The sequence below is a fragment of the Sceloporus occidentalis genome, unplaced genomic scaffold (assembly GCF_023333645.1).
Source record: "Sceloporus occidentalis isolate IW3139 unplaced genomic scaffold, rSceOcc1.0.p SCAF_3, whole genome shotgun sequence".
In the NCBI taxonomy this organism is placed as follows: Eukaryota; Metazoa; Chordata; class Lepidosauria; order Squamata; family Phrynosomatidae; genus Sceloporus; species Sceloporus occidentalis.
In genome coordinates, this window is record NW_028316983.1 from 218309184 (window position 1) to 218325062 (window position 15879).

Genomic DNA, 15879 nt, shown 5'->3' on the forward strand with positions numbered 1-15879 from the left:
CCTAATAAAATCCCAATTTTAAAAAAAATAAAAATAAAACAAGAAACTCAAAAAGGGGGAGGCAGTAAGAACACACAGGCCTAAGCACAGTTTAATCTGTAAAGATGAGAGATAAGGAAATGGAAAGGTTTGTAAAAACTATTTTGCTTTACTGGCCTTCAACTTCATATCAGCCATCATAAGTAACAGGTCAAATAACTAAGCAGCAAAGAAACTGGCTTACTAACATACAAGGCCAATCTAGTTGCATACTGGGTAGTTCTGTTGCTATTTATCACTTGTTCATATGCATTTTAGTTTGTCTGAAGAGTTGCATATATACTGCTTCAGTACAGGCATGACGAAAATGCAGTCTCTGAGGTATTCCTGAAGGCCTCCAATTGTGGCAGATGTGTTGTAAAACCCAGGAGCCGCCCTCGGACTGCTTTTTGGACTCCACCACAGCGTCTTCGCCAGTGGACCGGGAGAGAAGGCCGGAACACCTGGGGAAGGCGGAGAAAGGGGTGCACCGGGGCAGCGGCATGTATAAAGCCAGCCTGCCTGGTCCCCTCCTCTGTCACGGCCCCTTGCCTCCGAGGACTGCTGTGTGAGCTGTTGTTGCTGCCGGGCAGCTTCCTGGGTTGTTAGAGGTGTGCATCTGCGCACCGGCCCAGGAGCCGCCCTCGGACTGCTTTTTGGACTCCATCACAGCGCACTTTCACAGCTGCGCAGTTGCGCACATCTGTGACTGCATGGAAGACAGGGGCGACGGACCTGTGCCAGCTATTTGGCAGAGAATGATTGTAGTATCTTCTCTCTGCCTTTATTGCTGTTGTGGGGGGGGGAGGGAGAGGGTATGGATGTGGAGAGTGGTTCGGTTGGGGAGGCAGAGGGTAGTTCCCTCGGCGCGAGCGGGGCTCCTATTGGAGTAGTGTGGGGCAGGGGGAGGTATGGCGGTAGGAGAGTGGATCAGCGTTACAGGGGAAGGCGAGATCGATGCTTAATATCTATCTCCCCCTTCCTATCCCTCTTCTAACCAAAGAGATCTGAGGGTCATCCCAACCATTCCACAAACCCTGTCTCTGCTCCTGTGCAATGCCAGGTCTATTAAGAATAAGACCCACATTATCTATGACTTGCTCGAAGATAACAACTGTGACCTGGCTTGCATAACTGAGACCTGGCTTGGGCCTGAAGGGGAAGCTGTGTGGGCTCAGGCCCTACCTGCTGGGTACTCAGTGAAGGACCAGACCAGGTTAGGTGGGGGGGGGGGCTGTTGCTTTGATTCATAAAAACACCTTGTCCCTATCCAGGAACCATGTCCGTCAAACTTCCTATATCGAGTGTATCTACCTGACCCTGAAGGCCAGTGACAGTCTAGGGATTCTGTTGGTCTATCGGCCACCCCATGCGCTAACAGGCTCCCTTAATGAGCTGACACAGTTGGTCTCGGAGCTAGTGCTGGAATCCCCCAGGCTCTTGGTCCTGGGGGATCTCAACATTCCCTTCGCGGCCAACCAGATTCCAACAGGTGGGGCTTGGGAATTCATGGATACCATGGGCTGGATGAGGGAAAACAGACTCAGTTTGAATCCAGAGAAAACGGAAGTACTCGTGATAGACTCCCCTGGCCCAGGGATGGCGGTGATTCCACCTGTCCTAAACGGGATCACGCTTCCCGTGAAGGACTCAGTACGCAGTCTGGGGGTGCTCCTGGACTCGTCGCTCCACCTTACTTCTCAGGTGGACGCGACGGTCAGGAGCATCTGTTATCAGCTTAGGCTGATACGCCAGCTGCGTCCCTACCTGGGCCGGAGAGACCTTGAAACGGTAGTACACGCTCTGGTAACCTCTCGGTTGGATTTCTGCAATGCGCTCTACATGGGGCAACCCTTGTACCATACTCGGAAGCTGCAATTGGTGCAGAATATGGCGGCAAGACTGGTCACTAATACACCTAGGACCAGCCACATAACACCAGTCCTGAAGGACCTTCACTGGCTGCCTATTTGCTTCCGGGCGCAATACAAGGTGTTGGTTATTACCTATAAAGCCCTAAATGGCTTGGGCCCAGGGTACTTGGAGGACCGCCTCTCTCCGTACAATCCGCCCCGCACACTCAGATCAACCAGGAAGCAATTGCTAAGAGTTCCGGAGGTCAGATTAGCTACGACCACCAGAAGGGCCTTTTCCATCTCGGCCCCCAACCTCTGGAACTCGCTTCCCGATGAGCTCCGTTTGGCCACCTCACTGGACCTATTTAAGAAGGGGTTAAAAACACACCTTTTCGAGCAGTCATACCCCTGACTCTTGACCTCCGACTCCCAATGTGCTCCCCTCCCTCGTCAGCATTGTTGGGCTGGCATGAGATGGGGTTTTAATTGTGGTTTTATTATGGTTTTATTATGGTTTTATTGTTGTTTATGTATATGCTGTAAACCGCTTTGATTTTTAGAAAAGCGGTATATAAATAAAAACTTTATTTATTATTTATTACTTGTAAACCCCAAATTACAGTACTATTAAACCCCTATAAATCATATATGGTAGTGAAATTTGACCAAAAATCACACACTGTCGCCTGCTGTGGGGCTAAATGCTGGTGTCTACCACAATTGCTTACCCCTTGCTTTAGTCGAATAGTGGAAGAACATTGAATTTCTAATATGTTTTTAATTTTTAAAAGTAAACAATGTTGAAATCATGAAGCTTTGAGGTCATGTATCTCATTACTAAACATCACCCCCAAGCACTGACTAACCAGGACAACAGCAATAAAATAATATAATTTCAGCACTGGAATATTAAATACTTGAATTTGTAAAAATGACTAAAATGTTAGGTCACAAATAAACTTATTTAATTGGAAAGGTAAAAAACTGATACCCTCTTCTTCACTTCTAAGCTACAACTGTTTAAAACAAAGGTTGTAAAACTCAACCATAGACTCCTCCACCAAATTTCCGAGTGCAACATCCTCTTTCTAAAGAGTACCTTTTCCTTATTGCCTATTCAAGTGCTTAGATTCCCAAAAAATAACCTCCTTAATTCCAGTTGCATGTTCAGTTCACTTGGGCATTACTGATTAAGCAGCACAGAAAATTCACACACTTCAGTATCAAGTGAAAATCAATTCTTTTCCAATGGGGATGAATCACACATATAATTAAGAGTCAAGCACTAAGTAATTAAGTGATGATAGTACATGACATATACACATGAATGAAACAGCCCATTGACTTTGGTGTTTGCATACCTTCAACTTCCTCCTCTTCATCACCATCTTCTTCTTCATCCTCTTCATCACCATCTTCTACTTCTTCCTCTTCATCATCATCTTCTTCCTCGGGAATACTCTCTGTCTGACCATCTTCATCATCTTCCTCCTCTTCCTCTTCCTCAACATCCACCCCTTCTTCATCATCCTCTACTTCTTCTGGCTGATCTTCTTCCACTTCTGCTTCATCAGAGTATGGACCTTCTTGATGAACAGATGTCCGATCAGGGGAAATGGGTTCAAAGTAATCCTCTCTGTGATCAACCTCAACATCTTTTTCTCCAACCACTGAAAGGAATGTCATTAAGAAGATAACTGATTTAAAATGTAATGTATGGTGTAATATAGTAATAGTACAGTATGGTATTGCAGAAATTATTTATTTTAGAAAGCCACCTATAATAAAAACTGAGCAAGTAATGGAGCTATGCATGTTAAAGTTCTGTTTTGAGAATTCTATAAATTTACATATTATTTTAACCCTGCAGATGCGAATAATGTGTCCTTTTGGTAAAAGGATGTCTGCATGTGCACTAAATTTTTAAAAACTTATAAAAATAATAGATAATTTACTATCAGTCCTTCAGGCAAAACAAGCAAGATACTTTCATAAATTGGTGATCTGGTTCTGTAAGTCCGAAGGCAAACAAAGTTTCAAAAGGCTAATACGTTTGCCAATTCTTCCCTATGTAGCAAGCTTCGGATGATTCGTGCTACAATTACCACTGCCCAGTGGCAATTCAGTAGTGACTGTAAAACATAACATTCATGAGATACTATGATGGAATTCATTAAATGAAAGAGAACATAGCACATAGTTCTTTCCCTGTTGTATCCTCAATAAAATCTGGAGTGATTCAGGGCTAGTCACTGAAGTCCTCTTTCCTTATCCTTTCTTTAAAAGGTAAATATAAAGAAAACAATAACGGTACGATGAAAATCAGTGTTCCCATCTATCCACTGAATCTCAATGGGATAGATAGGCTGAGCAAAATGCACAAGACAACCTCCAAAACAGTATAGCTATCATGGATTTATATGTGGTACCCTTTTCACACATACAGTGTATTGCATATACACTAAAAACGTGAAGAGGAATGTGACAAATCTATGAAAATGCAAATGCCAAAAAGCTACACTGGATGTAGCTCTTTATCAAGTACACACTCTTTAGATCTGTGATATAATCTGTGAACTTGTTCAGAACCCTATGCAAAATCACCACACACACACTTTAGTTTACATGTTCAAGGTGTTATTCCTGATTTTAAATTGAATATTAATTCAATCAATCTATCAATCTATCAAACACCAAACCCAGTTACAGAAAAAGGAATGAACAAAAGAATGCAATTTGTCAGTTAATACACTAAAAAAACCCAAGACTTCCCCCTGCCAACAGATAGAGAGATCTTGTAGCACTGAGACTAATTGAAAGAAAGAAATTGGCAGCATGAGCTTTCATAGACTTCATTCTTTTTTTCATTCTTTCAGTTAGTCTCAAAGGTGCTACAAGATCTCTCTACATACTGATTCTACAGACTACCACAGCTACATCTTTGAATCTTGCCAATATATTCATGCATATGCACATTCATAAGTAAACAGAAAAGAACAAAATATATCTCCTATGTACCTGATACAGGCATTGGTTCATCTTCATCATCATCAGGAGGAGGAGGGCCTGGTGGAGTTCTGGGCCCTCTAGGTTGTGGTCGTGGAGGACTGCCATTGAACTGATCCTCTTTCTCTCCATCTACTATAAAAATGTTTTATTCAAACAAAAATTTTGATGAGTTTTTTTAATGTCACAAATACAGGAGGATGAAAGGACAAAACAGTTTTGAACATTTCCTTCAGTCTACAAAACAATTTTGCCAGGCACTAAATAAAGAGTTGCTTAAACTGCCTCCAGTGCACACACTCTAATTTCTTCTTTCAGGTGCTTTGCACAGAGGCTTCATACACACTGCAGAAATACTCTGGTTTGACACCATTTCAACTGCCATGGTCTATTGTATGGAATCCTAGGATTTGTAGTTTGTTGTGACACCACAATAAACTACAAGTTCCAGAATTCCACAGCACTGAGTTATGGCAGTTGAAGTGGTATCAAACTGGATTATTTCTGCAATGTGGATGAGGCCTAAAACAGCAATGAAAACCAGGAAGTTGCTGAAAGGTTTAAGGATACCCATTGGTAGGGAATTCTGGGAATTGTAGTTCTGCAAGATATTTAGTCTTCTCTGTTAGGGAGCTCTGGTGGCACAATACAGTGGAACCTCGCCATACGCGGCGGGATCCGTTCCGGATCCCGCCGCGTATGGCGATTTCCGCCTATGCTCGAGCCCCATTGTAAACAATGGGGCTCGTGCACGGTGGCGCGAAGGTGCGCAGGGCGCAACGGGCGCGCGCGCCCATTCAACTGAATGGGACGCGCTGCCCCTTCCGCCCCGCGCGCACGCCACGGCTTGAGCGCGTATGCTCAAGGCCGCGTATGGCACGCCCGCCTATGGCGAGGTTCCACTGTATATTACAATTCCCAGGATTCCATAGCACTGAGCTAGGGCAGTTAAAGCAGACTCAAACTAGATTATTTTTGCAGTGTGTTTGGACCTGTGATGCACTGGCAGCACACATGACCTTAAAGACTAGAACAAAAAACTCCACCCCTATCCCCACCGGCACCCCCATGATTAAGATTTAGAGATAGATGAAAAATCAGTATTTCTATAACCCAAGACCTTTTTTAAACAAATAATTTAAAACTGGGCAATTCTAAAATGCTCACCAAGTTTTGGAGGTCTTTTCAAAGCTGTCTGCTGCTGAGGAGGAGGCGGTGGCGGTGGAGGAGGTGGTGGAGAGTCCCTATCATGGCTTATTACTCTATCAACAGAGCCATATATTGCCAACGTCAGGCAGTTGTACCAGCCTCTTAGAACTAACCCATCAGTGTTGACCTGGTGAAGGAAAAAGTGAAATGTCAAACAAAAATAAATCCTGGCATTTTGTACTTACACTATTAGGTGAATAGCAATATAGGCCAGTAAAAGAGTCTATGGTGTTCTATTTTAATTTTATAAATATTGCCACTTATTACAAAAAGTCCACTCAAGAAAAAAATTTGAGATTCTGTTGCAATTCTAAGACCCTCAGCTTCTAGTCCTCCTAAGGAAGAGTTTTGTCTGAAAAAATATTAAATCTGTTTGTATCACAATATTTTTTCCTGAAAACTAAAACATCCTATAAAGACTGTTAAAATGGAGAAAGAAGAGCTGTAGCTTTTAAGGAGGGTTATTACTTTTTTGATTAAAGAAGTAATTTTATAGATGAAAGGCAAGGTTCACTTTCACTCATTCTTTTTTAATATTACTGATGACATCTACAGAGGAAGAACATTTACAGATATTTTATCCATACAGAATAAACATGTGGAGATGCAGAAACAGCGCTATGTAAACAAATTATCATTTGTTTACATAGCGCCATCAGTGTACATGGCATTTTACATGAGCAGTTTACAATTATTTATTTGACAGATGCCTGACCCACAAGGAAAAGGACAGTAGGAGAGGTGATTAGGTCCAACAGATGCTGGTTGCTGTTCTCTCTCTCTCTGGAGGACACAGCAGTGGCAGCTGGGATAGAGGGAAGGCCTTTCCCCAATTGTTGGACCTTGGCATGATGGGAAGTCTGCTTATCTGTTCTTCTCTAGACAATGTGTTGTGCCCCCTTATCTAAACATCTAAGGAGAGCCCACCAGCGTAGACTCTTGCCTGAACTGGAAATGAACAGTAACAGCACCATGCACTCCTCTCCATATCAAATGTCTGTAAAGTGCTTCAGGCAATACAAACTGTACACCACAATGAGCTAATGCTTATCATGACCTTCCATATGTGATTTATGAGCCACTTTCTTTTTTTAAATAGTCTTCACAATAATCTTCACAAATATCACATTATACAAGTAATTTTCTTCCTTTCTTATATAACATTAAAAACAACAACAAAAGTAATTCTAATATTTATATGTCTATAATAAATTCTACTTCCTCCTAGATTTATGAGCCACTTTCAAATAAACTCATGGGTGATGGCAAAATCTGAAAGGGGTTTCCCAGTGGAGGCAGGCCCAGGGGTCAAGCCCCAAATCATTTAAGACTTTACAGGTTATAGCCAACTCTCTCAACTGTGCTTGGAAACAGAGTGGCAACCAGGACAGACTGGCAAATGATGTTCTTTACAGTTAGTCCCAATTACTAACTTAGCAGCTTTATTTGTACAAACTGAGGTTTCTGGGAACAACTGAATAACACATTGCAACAGTCCAGTGCATGGATAATTGGTCTTTCTGTTCAAGAGGATCACTTACAGATGGTATTATAATACAGTGGGGACAGTGGTAATTACCTTTGCATTGGGCCTGAAAATAATTGAAGAGTTCTCATCATACTCCAAGCTATTAAACAGAACAGAAATATACGTTAGATGTTAAAGAAAATGAATTTCCACTAATGCCCTGAGTTAGAATGACAATTATTCCTTATTTACATTAATTGGCAGACAAAAATAGTCTAAAGCTGTGGTTTATTTATGCTTTATAAACTATTTATGTTATTAAAAAAATACATGGAATCTAACAGCTTGACGCATTAGCTTACTCTGCCACAGCAAAGTTGTAACTACAGGAGTAGTAAGGTACAGGGAAAATAGAGTATAGAGTGAGGTGAAGCCCCCCTCCCCATTACTTCAGTAGCCCAATGTACCATCCAACCCCTAACAGTTTCTTCATACCTCTTCTATAGCTCCCAACAATATCGAAAAATCATTATGCCATGCAGAAAGCCTAGAGGAAATTCCCTCACACTAAGCAAATAACATACTGTATAGCCTTGCTATATCACACTAGCTATATTACACTTGATTGGTGCACATAGCTACCCAAGACTATTTTTGCACCTCTAACTCTTCCGTGCCACCTTTTTTACTCATAAAAAGGGGTGAATTTCTTTTCCTTGAAGGCTCCAAGAGCAGTCCTCCACTTTTTAAAAAGGGCACTTTTTAAAAAAGGCAAGTTTTTAACATTTTAAAAACAGTTTTTCAAGACTAGAAATTTTCTTTTTAACAATTTCAGGAGAAGTTTTTTTTAATGAGGAAGAAGCCCTTCTAAAACCATGAGGTACTGACAATCCCCCATATCCTATAATAGCCTAGAGGGAAGACAAAAACATGATGAATTTCTTTCCCACACCTCCAGAGGGCAAGGATAACCCATTCTAAGGTATTTTAAAAAACTTTTCCCAACAGTTTTGGTTTTGTTTTGTTTTTTTACGTAGGTGGGTAACTCTAGGTGGGCATGCTTTCCTCACCCTTGCTTTAAAGTAGAGCCTCTTCCTGAATAACAACACCTCTATTTTCAACAAGTCTATTTTCTGTAATTATATATTTTACAGATTCAAAGTTGGGTAAACTCTACCACTATATATAGGAATTTTATAAGTACTTACCTTCCCAGCCTGTCAAATACAGGTGCACTTGGCTTGCTGACGTTGTTGAAAAACAGGTCTAACTGAAATGTATGAGGGGATGTCTCACTGAAAACAGATTCAAAATGAAAAAAAGAACATTTACAGAAGCCCAATAATCAAGTCAACTTACAGAGTCAACAATATCTGGAGGGGAAGGTTCCTTTTGATGAGTTTCAACTTTTAAATTATAAGGCTACTCATTTTCTAAAAAATGTGTTAAGATAAGGTGTCCAATTTTTTTAACATTAATAAAACATTTCAGATACATGTACACTAATCTAAAAGCAAGCTAAAACTATTACTGGTATTTATTTCTATACTGATTCAAATTCCAATAAAAAGATAGCATACATTTACAAACCCCTTTTTCATCTTTCAAGCCTTCTTAAAGACTTAGGCCCAAAACAGTCGGGTCAAAAGGAATACCATCAGGCTGTGTGGGGGGCATGGGATTTAGACAATGCACACCCCGAACACAGCCAGAAGCTGTCCCAATACTGCCCAAACCCGGAGAAGTTGGCCTGAAAAGGAGTGGGGAAAAACGACTCCTTTTTAGAGGCCGGTTGGAAACAGCGGTGATGGGCCAGATTGGGGCCGCACGCATGCAGTTGCTGTGGCGGCTCCACGCCACTCTGTTTCACCCCTTACTTCTGTATACATATTGGCTATCCCTTATCCGGAATTTTGAAATGTTCCAAAATCCAAATTTTCCACATGGGTGGCTCAGATAGTGCCATCTTTGCTGTCTGATGGTTCAGCATACGCAAACTTTGTTTCATGCACAAAATTATTAAACATAGTATATATAAATTTACCTTCAGACTATGTGTATAAAGTCTATACAAAACATAAATGAATCGCATGTCTAGAGTTGCGTACTATCGGCAAGATACCTGATTATATATATGCATATATTCCAAAATCCAAAAAAAACCCCCAAACACATCTGGTCCCAAGCATTTCGGATAAGGGAGAGTCAATCTGTATTTGACAACATCCAAGAACCTTAATCTGTACATTAATCATGTGACTTTTTCTAAAATTATACAAGTTTTTGTAGTCAAGATTGGGGTCATGTGTGAGTATATACATCGAAAACTTAATAAGGACTGAGAAAGTGCATTGTCCATGAACTACTGACTGATTACTGGAGGAGGAAAGCACTAAGTAGAAAGAAAACTAGGGGGATAGAGAATAGAATGAAATACTTGGATCCTAAACAAAAGAATTCCACTCTGCAATGTTTTTTGGGGCACAGCCACACTTGTCTCTTTACATCAGGGTAGACATCTTTTGAATCTAGTGTAACTGCAACTCACATTATCCTTCACTCTGACTAAGATTTGTGAATGCTGCAATCCAGCTGTATCTGGAAGCCCGCCTGCTATATAGTGATGAAACACAGATGAGATAAATAATTATTATAAACATTTGCCTAATATTTGAATGAAAAGTGATTATAATGTCCATAAACCTCTGTCTCACATAATTGGAGCCCCTTTCACAACAGTGAATGCTATTCCAAAGGATCTCCCAGTCCTTAATTGTGGTTCCTGGGTGGGATGCAGGAAATTGCTGCACGAAGGAAGAGCTGGGAAGTGCCCTTCCTACCACCCTTTTCTAGCTTGTTCTAACTACTATGTGTCACAACACCTGAACTAAGCATACAAGTGTGAGCACCAGACAGAAATATCTCCAAACTGTTTCAAATCTAATTCATACTAAGAGAGCTTTATCAGTATCTGTTCATCAGGATTTCATAAACCCAGACACCAGCTCATCTGTTAGCCATCCCTGACCTTCTGGTTATGGCTCCTGCCTTCATCCATACATAAAACCTCCTCCAAGCTCTCTCATGTCATTCTGAGTTTTTGAGCAGGCTGAAGCAGAACCAGTGTTAGATGGTTCTCAGAGACCTGGGATCACATCCCTCTGTCAAGGATTTATTGCATTATTTGGGCATATTGTTATCTCTCATTGGCATGGTAGAGACCACCTCTTCAGGGGCGTCCTGCACTTGCCCCTTTTCTCACCAGATTGGGGTCAGGGCAGCCTCACCGGCAGCTCAGAGGCCCCAATCCGGTGCTTTTTGGGAAAATGCCGCTTCTCCGTGGTCCCGAAAAGGGGTGTCTTTGGGGCTTCATGCCCCAGGACCCCCCAACAGGCCCCTTTCTCCCATGGCTTCATTCCCACAGCTATCTGGTTACCACACGGGAACAAAGCTTGTGGCGCCGCAACAAAAAGGAGCTGCCTAGAGCAGCTCCTTTGTTGCAGCACTGCAACCAGAAAGTGGTGCCGTTATGACACTATTTCTTGCACACCACATTTGGGTGCTCAGCGCCAGCATCATGCCAACCCCCGTGTAGATGCTGGTGCGGTCCCTTACTAGAGTTAGGAAGCGTGCGGATGATGGGCGCTCCCTAACTCTAGTATTGGCGTGAGTACACCGCTTTATGGCGGTCTCTGCTGCGCCCTATTTACCATTTCATCTCTACAATGGGAGTAGCAGCTTATGCCACAGAGGTGTGAAAAGCATGATCACAAGACATTTGACGACGCAAATATATATCCAATAACCAGATACTAATGATACTCTTTTAACATTTTGCACTTACCCATAAGCTCTATTTTCAGGCAAGTTAGAATGAGCTCTTACTCCTGGAGGGATGACACGCACTTCATTGATGTAAACAACACATGGAAAGCGAACCACGTCTACATTAGTACTTTGCTGGAGGGAAAAAATAATCAAGGTTGAAAAATCTTTTCACTCTATTTCATAAGCACTCTGTAGTCTCCTTGAAGGAAAATGTGTAGCAAAGGGCCCAGACATTTTCCTAAAGGCAAATAATGGTATGATAGCTCTGTCCATTCATTTTCTATGACATGTTGCTGCTCACACCATGCTCAAAACGGGACACAATATTCCAGGTGGGGCCTGACCAAACCAGAATAGAGTGGGCCTATTACTTCCCTTGATCTAGACACTATACTTCTATTGATGCAGCCTAAAATCGCATTGGCCTTTTTAGCTGCCGCATCGCACTGTTGACTCATGTTCAACTTGTGGTCTACTTGGACTCCCAAATCCCTTTCACATGTTGTCTCCTTAAGTCAGGTGTCCTCCATCCTATATCTGTGCATTTTGTTTTTCTGCACTAAGTGCAGTGCCTTACATTTCTTCCTGTTGAAATTCATCTTGTTAGCTTTGGCCCAGCTTTCAAGTCTATTCAGGTCGTTTTAATCTTGATCCTGCCCTAGCTATTCCTTCTAATTTGGTGTCATCTGCAAATCTGATAACTATGCCCCCAATTCTGTCCTCCTTGTCATTGATAAATAAATTATTCATTGTTTTATTGTCATTTCTGTTGTAATCCGCCTTGATTCCTCCGGGAAAAGGCGGAATATAAATAAATTATATCATCATCATCGTGATTATAAGTAACCAATGACAGCTCCTGCTCCCCCCGAGAACCGGGCTCCCTGGCACCTGATTCTCCCCGAACCGAGGCACTGAAACCCCTCCGCCCAGGAAAATGAACCTAAAGAGGACACAGTCCCCGCCGCCTCCATTACCTCCGTGCTCTGGTGCTTGAAAGTGTCTAAAAATAGGAGCTCCGTTGTTGTCTCCGCCGCCATTTTGCGTCGGCGGAAGTACCTAGGCTGCGCAGGGAAGCACTTCCGGGTCGCAGGGGAGCTGCGCGCGCACCCTGTTTCTCTGCCAGGGCGGGGCTGCTCTTTCCCCTCATTCCTTCCCAACGTTCTATTCAGTCTCATGGCTCAGAGCAGCCCAAAAAGGAGCCCAGCGGGCCTTCCCTCTCAGTGTGAGAGTCTTAAATGCAGGTACAAGGGAGGAATCTTCCCTTGTTATCCGACCCTTAGGTCCAGAAACACACTGCAGAAATAATCCAGTTTGAGACCTCTTTAACTGCCCTGGCTCAAAGCTAGGGAATCCTGGGAACTGTAGTTTTGTGAGGCATCTAAGCTCCTTTGTCAGAGAGCTCCGGTGCCACTATGAACTACAATTCCCAGGATTCCCTTAAGTCCAAAACTGCAGAAATAATCCGATTTGAGATCTCTTTAACTGCCCTGGTTCGATACTAGGGAATCCTGGGAACTCTAGTTTTGTGAGGCCTCTAGCTAGAGAATTCTGGGAACTGTAGTTGTGTGAGGCATCTAACCATCTCTGTCAGAACGCTCTGGTGTCACAATTAACTATAATTCCCAGGGCTCCTTTAGGACCAAAACACACTGCAGAAATAATCCCATTTGGGACGGCTTTAACTGCCCTGGCTCAGTGCTAGGGAATTCTGGGAATCAATAATAATAATAATAATTTTTATTTATATCCCACCTTTCCAGAAGGATCAAGACGGTTTCAGTAGAATACATAAATAAATACATAATACAAATAATAATAATAACGCATCCCCTTATCCTTTATCTTAAAACTAATACCAACACTATAAATACAAATTAAAATCTATTTAAAATAGGGAAGTGTAGTTTGTTGTGGCATCAGAGCTCTCTGACGGAGAAGGCTAAATGTCTCATAAAACTACAGTTCTCCGAATTCCCCAGCACTGAACCAGGGCAGTTAACGTAGTTTAAAATGAATTATTTCTGCAGTGTGTTTTGGACTTCAGTTAAATGAGAGGAATAATCTTCATTAAAACAGTGCTGTATTTCCAAGTAAACTTTAGTATCCCTGCACTTGGGAGTAAGTCCCGATCCTTAGTTGTCCGACTTTGTATTTTTGTTGAGGGCCTTCAAGTCGTTTCTGATTTATGGCATTCCTAAGGTGAACCTATCTTGGGAGTTGCTTGGGCCGAGACAACATAATCCAGTGGGTTTCCATGGCCAAGTAGCGAACTGAACCCTGATCTCCACAGTCCTAGTTTGATGCTCAAACCGCTATACCATGTTGGCTTTCAGCATGCACTACTTCTGTGTAATATGTGAAGTCAAAGGCTTTCACGGCTGGCATCCATAGTTTTCTGTGGGTTTTACGGCTATGTGGCTGCATTCTAGGAGAATTTATTCTTGACGTTTCGCCTGCATCTGTGGTTGGCATCTTCAGAGGTTGGTGGCATGAAAGTGAGTGGTGTGTGTGTGTGTGTGTATACACACACACACACACATATATACTGTGTGACCCATGGTTGGGAACAAGTGATTTACATGTTAATCTATCTGTTGGTGCAAAACACAGCACATAGCCTGGAAATTCCACAGAAAACCTGTGTAGTATCCCAATATTTGGGAGCAAGCCCCTGTCATTATCTTCGCCTTCAAGGCTCATCCACACTTCAGAAATAACCCAGTTTGACACTGCTTTAACTGCCATGGCTCAGTATTATGGGATTATGGAAATTGTAGTTTATGCAAAAGCCTGGTTGGCTAATGTAAATAAATAAACTATAAGATAAGGAATTGTAGTTTGTTGTGGCACAAAAGTTCTCTAACCTTCTGACATATGGGAACCCCACAGTGAACCTATCAGGGCTTTCTAGTGCTGAAAGTGTGTGACTCAAGTAAGGTTGTCATTTGTCCTGTAAAACCTGGAAAATCCCAGACTGGAACTAAAAATGTCCAGTTGAAGCAGATTTCTCATGACAGGTGGATGGGTAGGTTAAAGCGTGGCAGTGGCAATGAAGCGAGAAACAGTGCAAGAAGACTAGCACTGGTGGGATCCTCATCCCACCTTGCAGGCTCCTGTTGCTATTGAACAGGGGCAGCATTGCCACTTTATTCTTCCATTCCCTCCCCCTGACAGGCCCAGAAGGTGGGAAAGGAATGGAGGCAACCAGAGGTGGCTTTGTGTTGTGGTGATTGTGTTGGTGGCTTGAAAGAGTGTGTCCCTTTACTCTCTGGGGCTACCTCTCTCTCTTTACACCAGCTGGGGGGAAAGAAGAAAAAGAGAGATCTTAGCTTGGTACTGGTATTGAGGCTGAAACATAATGGTAGAAAAGGTGCAATGATTAATATATTGAATTTGTATAATCAGAATGCAAATTCTTAATATGTATAATTATAATAATTTGTATAATATGCAAAGTAGATGCTTGGATATGAAGGACTGGAATATGGCAACCCTAGACTCACTCAAGATTGCTCTGTGGGTTTCCATAGCTGAGTGGAGAATTGAACCCTGATCTCCAGTGTCATAGTTGGGCACTTGGATCTCTACACCAGGCTGGCTCTCAGCTGTGTGACCTACTCCCACATAAACCAGCAGCGGGTCCAGCCACAATCCAGTGCACCACTGGTTAGGAAAAAAGGCTGTTATTATAATTATATTTACCCCCCTTTCTTTTAAAGTGGCTTACAATTTTAACTAACATAATTAAAAGCATACAAAAGTGAGCATTAAAATAGAATTAAACTGTTATGGTATTAAAACACATCACTCATTAAAAGAATAAAATGCAGTTAAAAAAAATAAAATCATGTTAAAATAGTACAATATCCCAAGCCCATTCTTTGAAGACTTTTTAAGAACAGCCTTTCTTAATAAAATTGCCTAGGGGCAGCCACTGAGAAGGATCTAACACACATGTGTTGGCTCTCAACTGTCCAAGGATCCTATCCACATCAACAGGCTTCAAAAACTGAAAAGTATCCATTAACACTCGACAAACAGGTGCCAAGGTTACATCCACTGAAACTATCAGCTACAGCATCCAAATTGGAGTGGATCTGAGTGACTTTATCTGCAAATTCTTGACAGTGAGTGGTCTGCATTTTCTGTTTGAGAGCATGTGTGCAATAGACCTCTGACCACGCAAAAGAGCTCTGCTGGACAGCTCCCTGCAGATGCCATGCTGGCAGCAACAAATAATTTCTTTGTTGCCCATGCTACCACAGAGTAAGCCTTCAGACAGGCTCTAGCTCTACTCTGTGTTCAGTCAGATTCACTTTGGATCTCACTTGCTCCCTTATGGCTCCAGTCCATAAGAGGGGATGTTCAGGACTGATTGTGTCCACCACCCTGGTCATTTCCCCATTTCAGAATTCGGCCAGAACCCCAACAGAATCACCTGCTGATGTGATAGGAAACTTCCCCAGAGCCCCCAGCAATTCATCCTAATGG

At 42.3% G+C, this 15879-nt stretch overlaps 1 protein-coding gene across 2 annotated transcripts in view; it reads right to left on the reverse strand.

Moving 5' to 3' along the window:
- VIRMA (vir like m6A methyltransferase associated) overlaps positions 1 to 12464 on the reverse strand; it is a 37870-nt gene extending 25406 nt beyond the window's left edge. The window contains exons 1-7 of one of the 2 annotated variants that reach the window (XM_089517639.1): positions 12363 to 12464; positions 11402 to 11517; positions 8766 to 8852; positions 7669 to 7717; positions 6048 to 6216; positions 4893 to 5015; positions 3236 to 3544 (exon numbers count right to left, since the gene is read on the reverse strand). In XM_089517639.1, the coding sequence (XP_089373765.1) occupies positions 3236 to 3544; positions 4893 to 5015; positions 6048 to 6216; positions 7669 to 7717; positions 8766 to 8852; positions 11402 to 11517; positions 12363 to 12425 (916 nt within the window). In that variant the 5' untranslated portion in view covers positions 12426 to 12464. The remainder of the gene's footprint in view (positions 1 to 3235; positions 3545 to 4892; positions 5016 to 6047; positions 6217 to 7668; positions 7718 to 8765; positions 8853 to 11401; positions 11518 to 12362) is intronic. The other variant, XM_089517637.1, reaches the window with a different exon arrangement.
- Positions 12465 to 15879: the final 3415 nt, after the last annotated feature.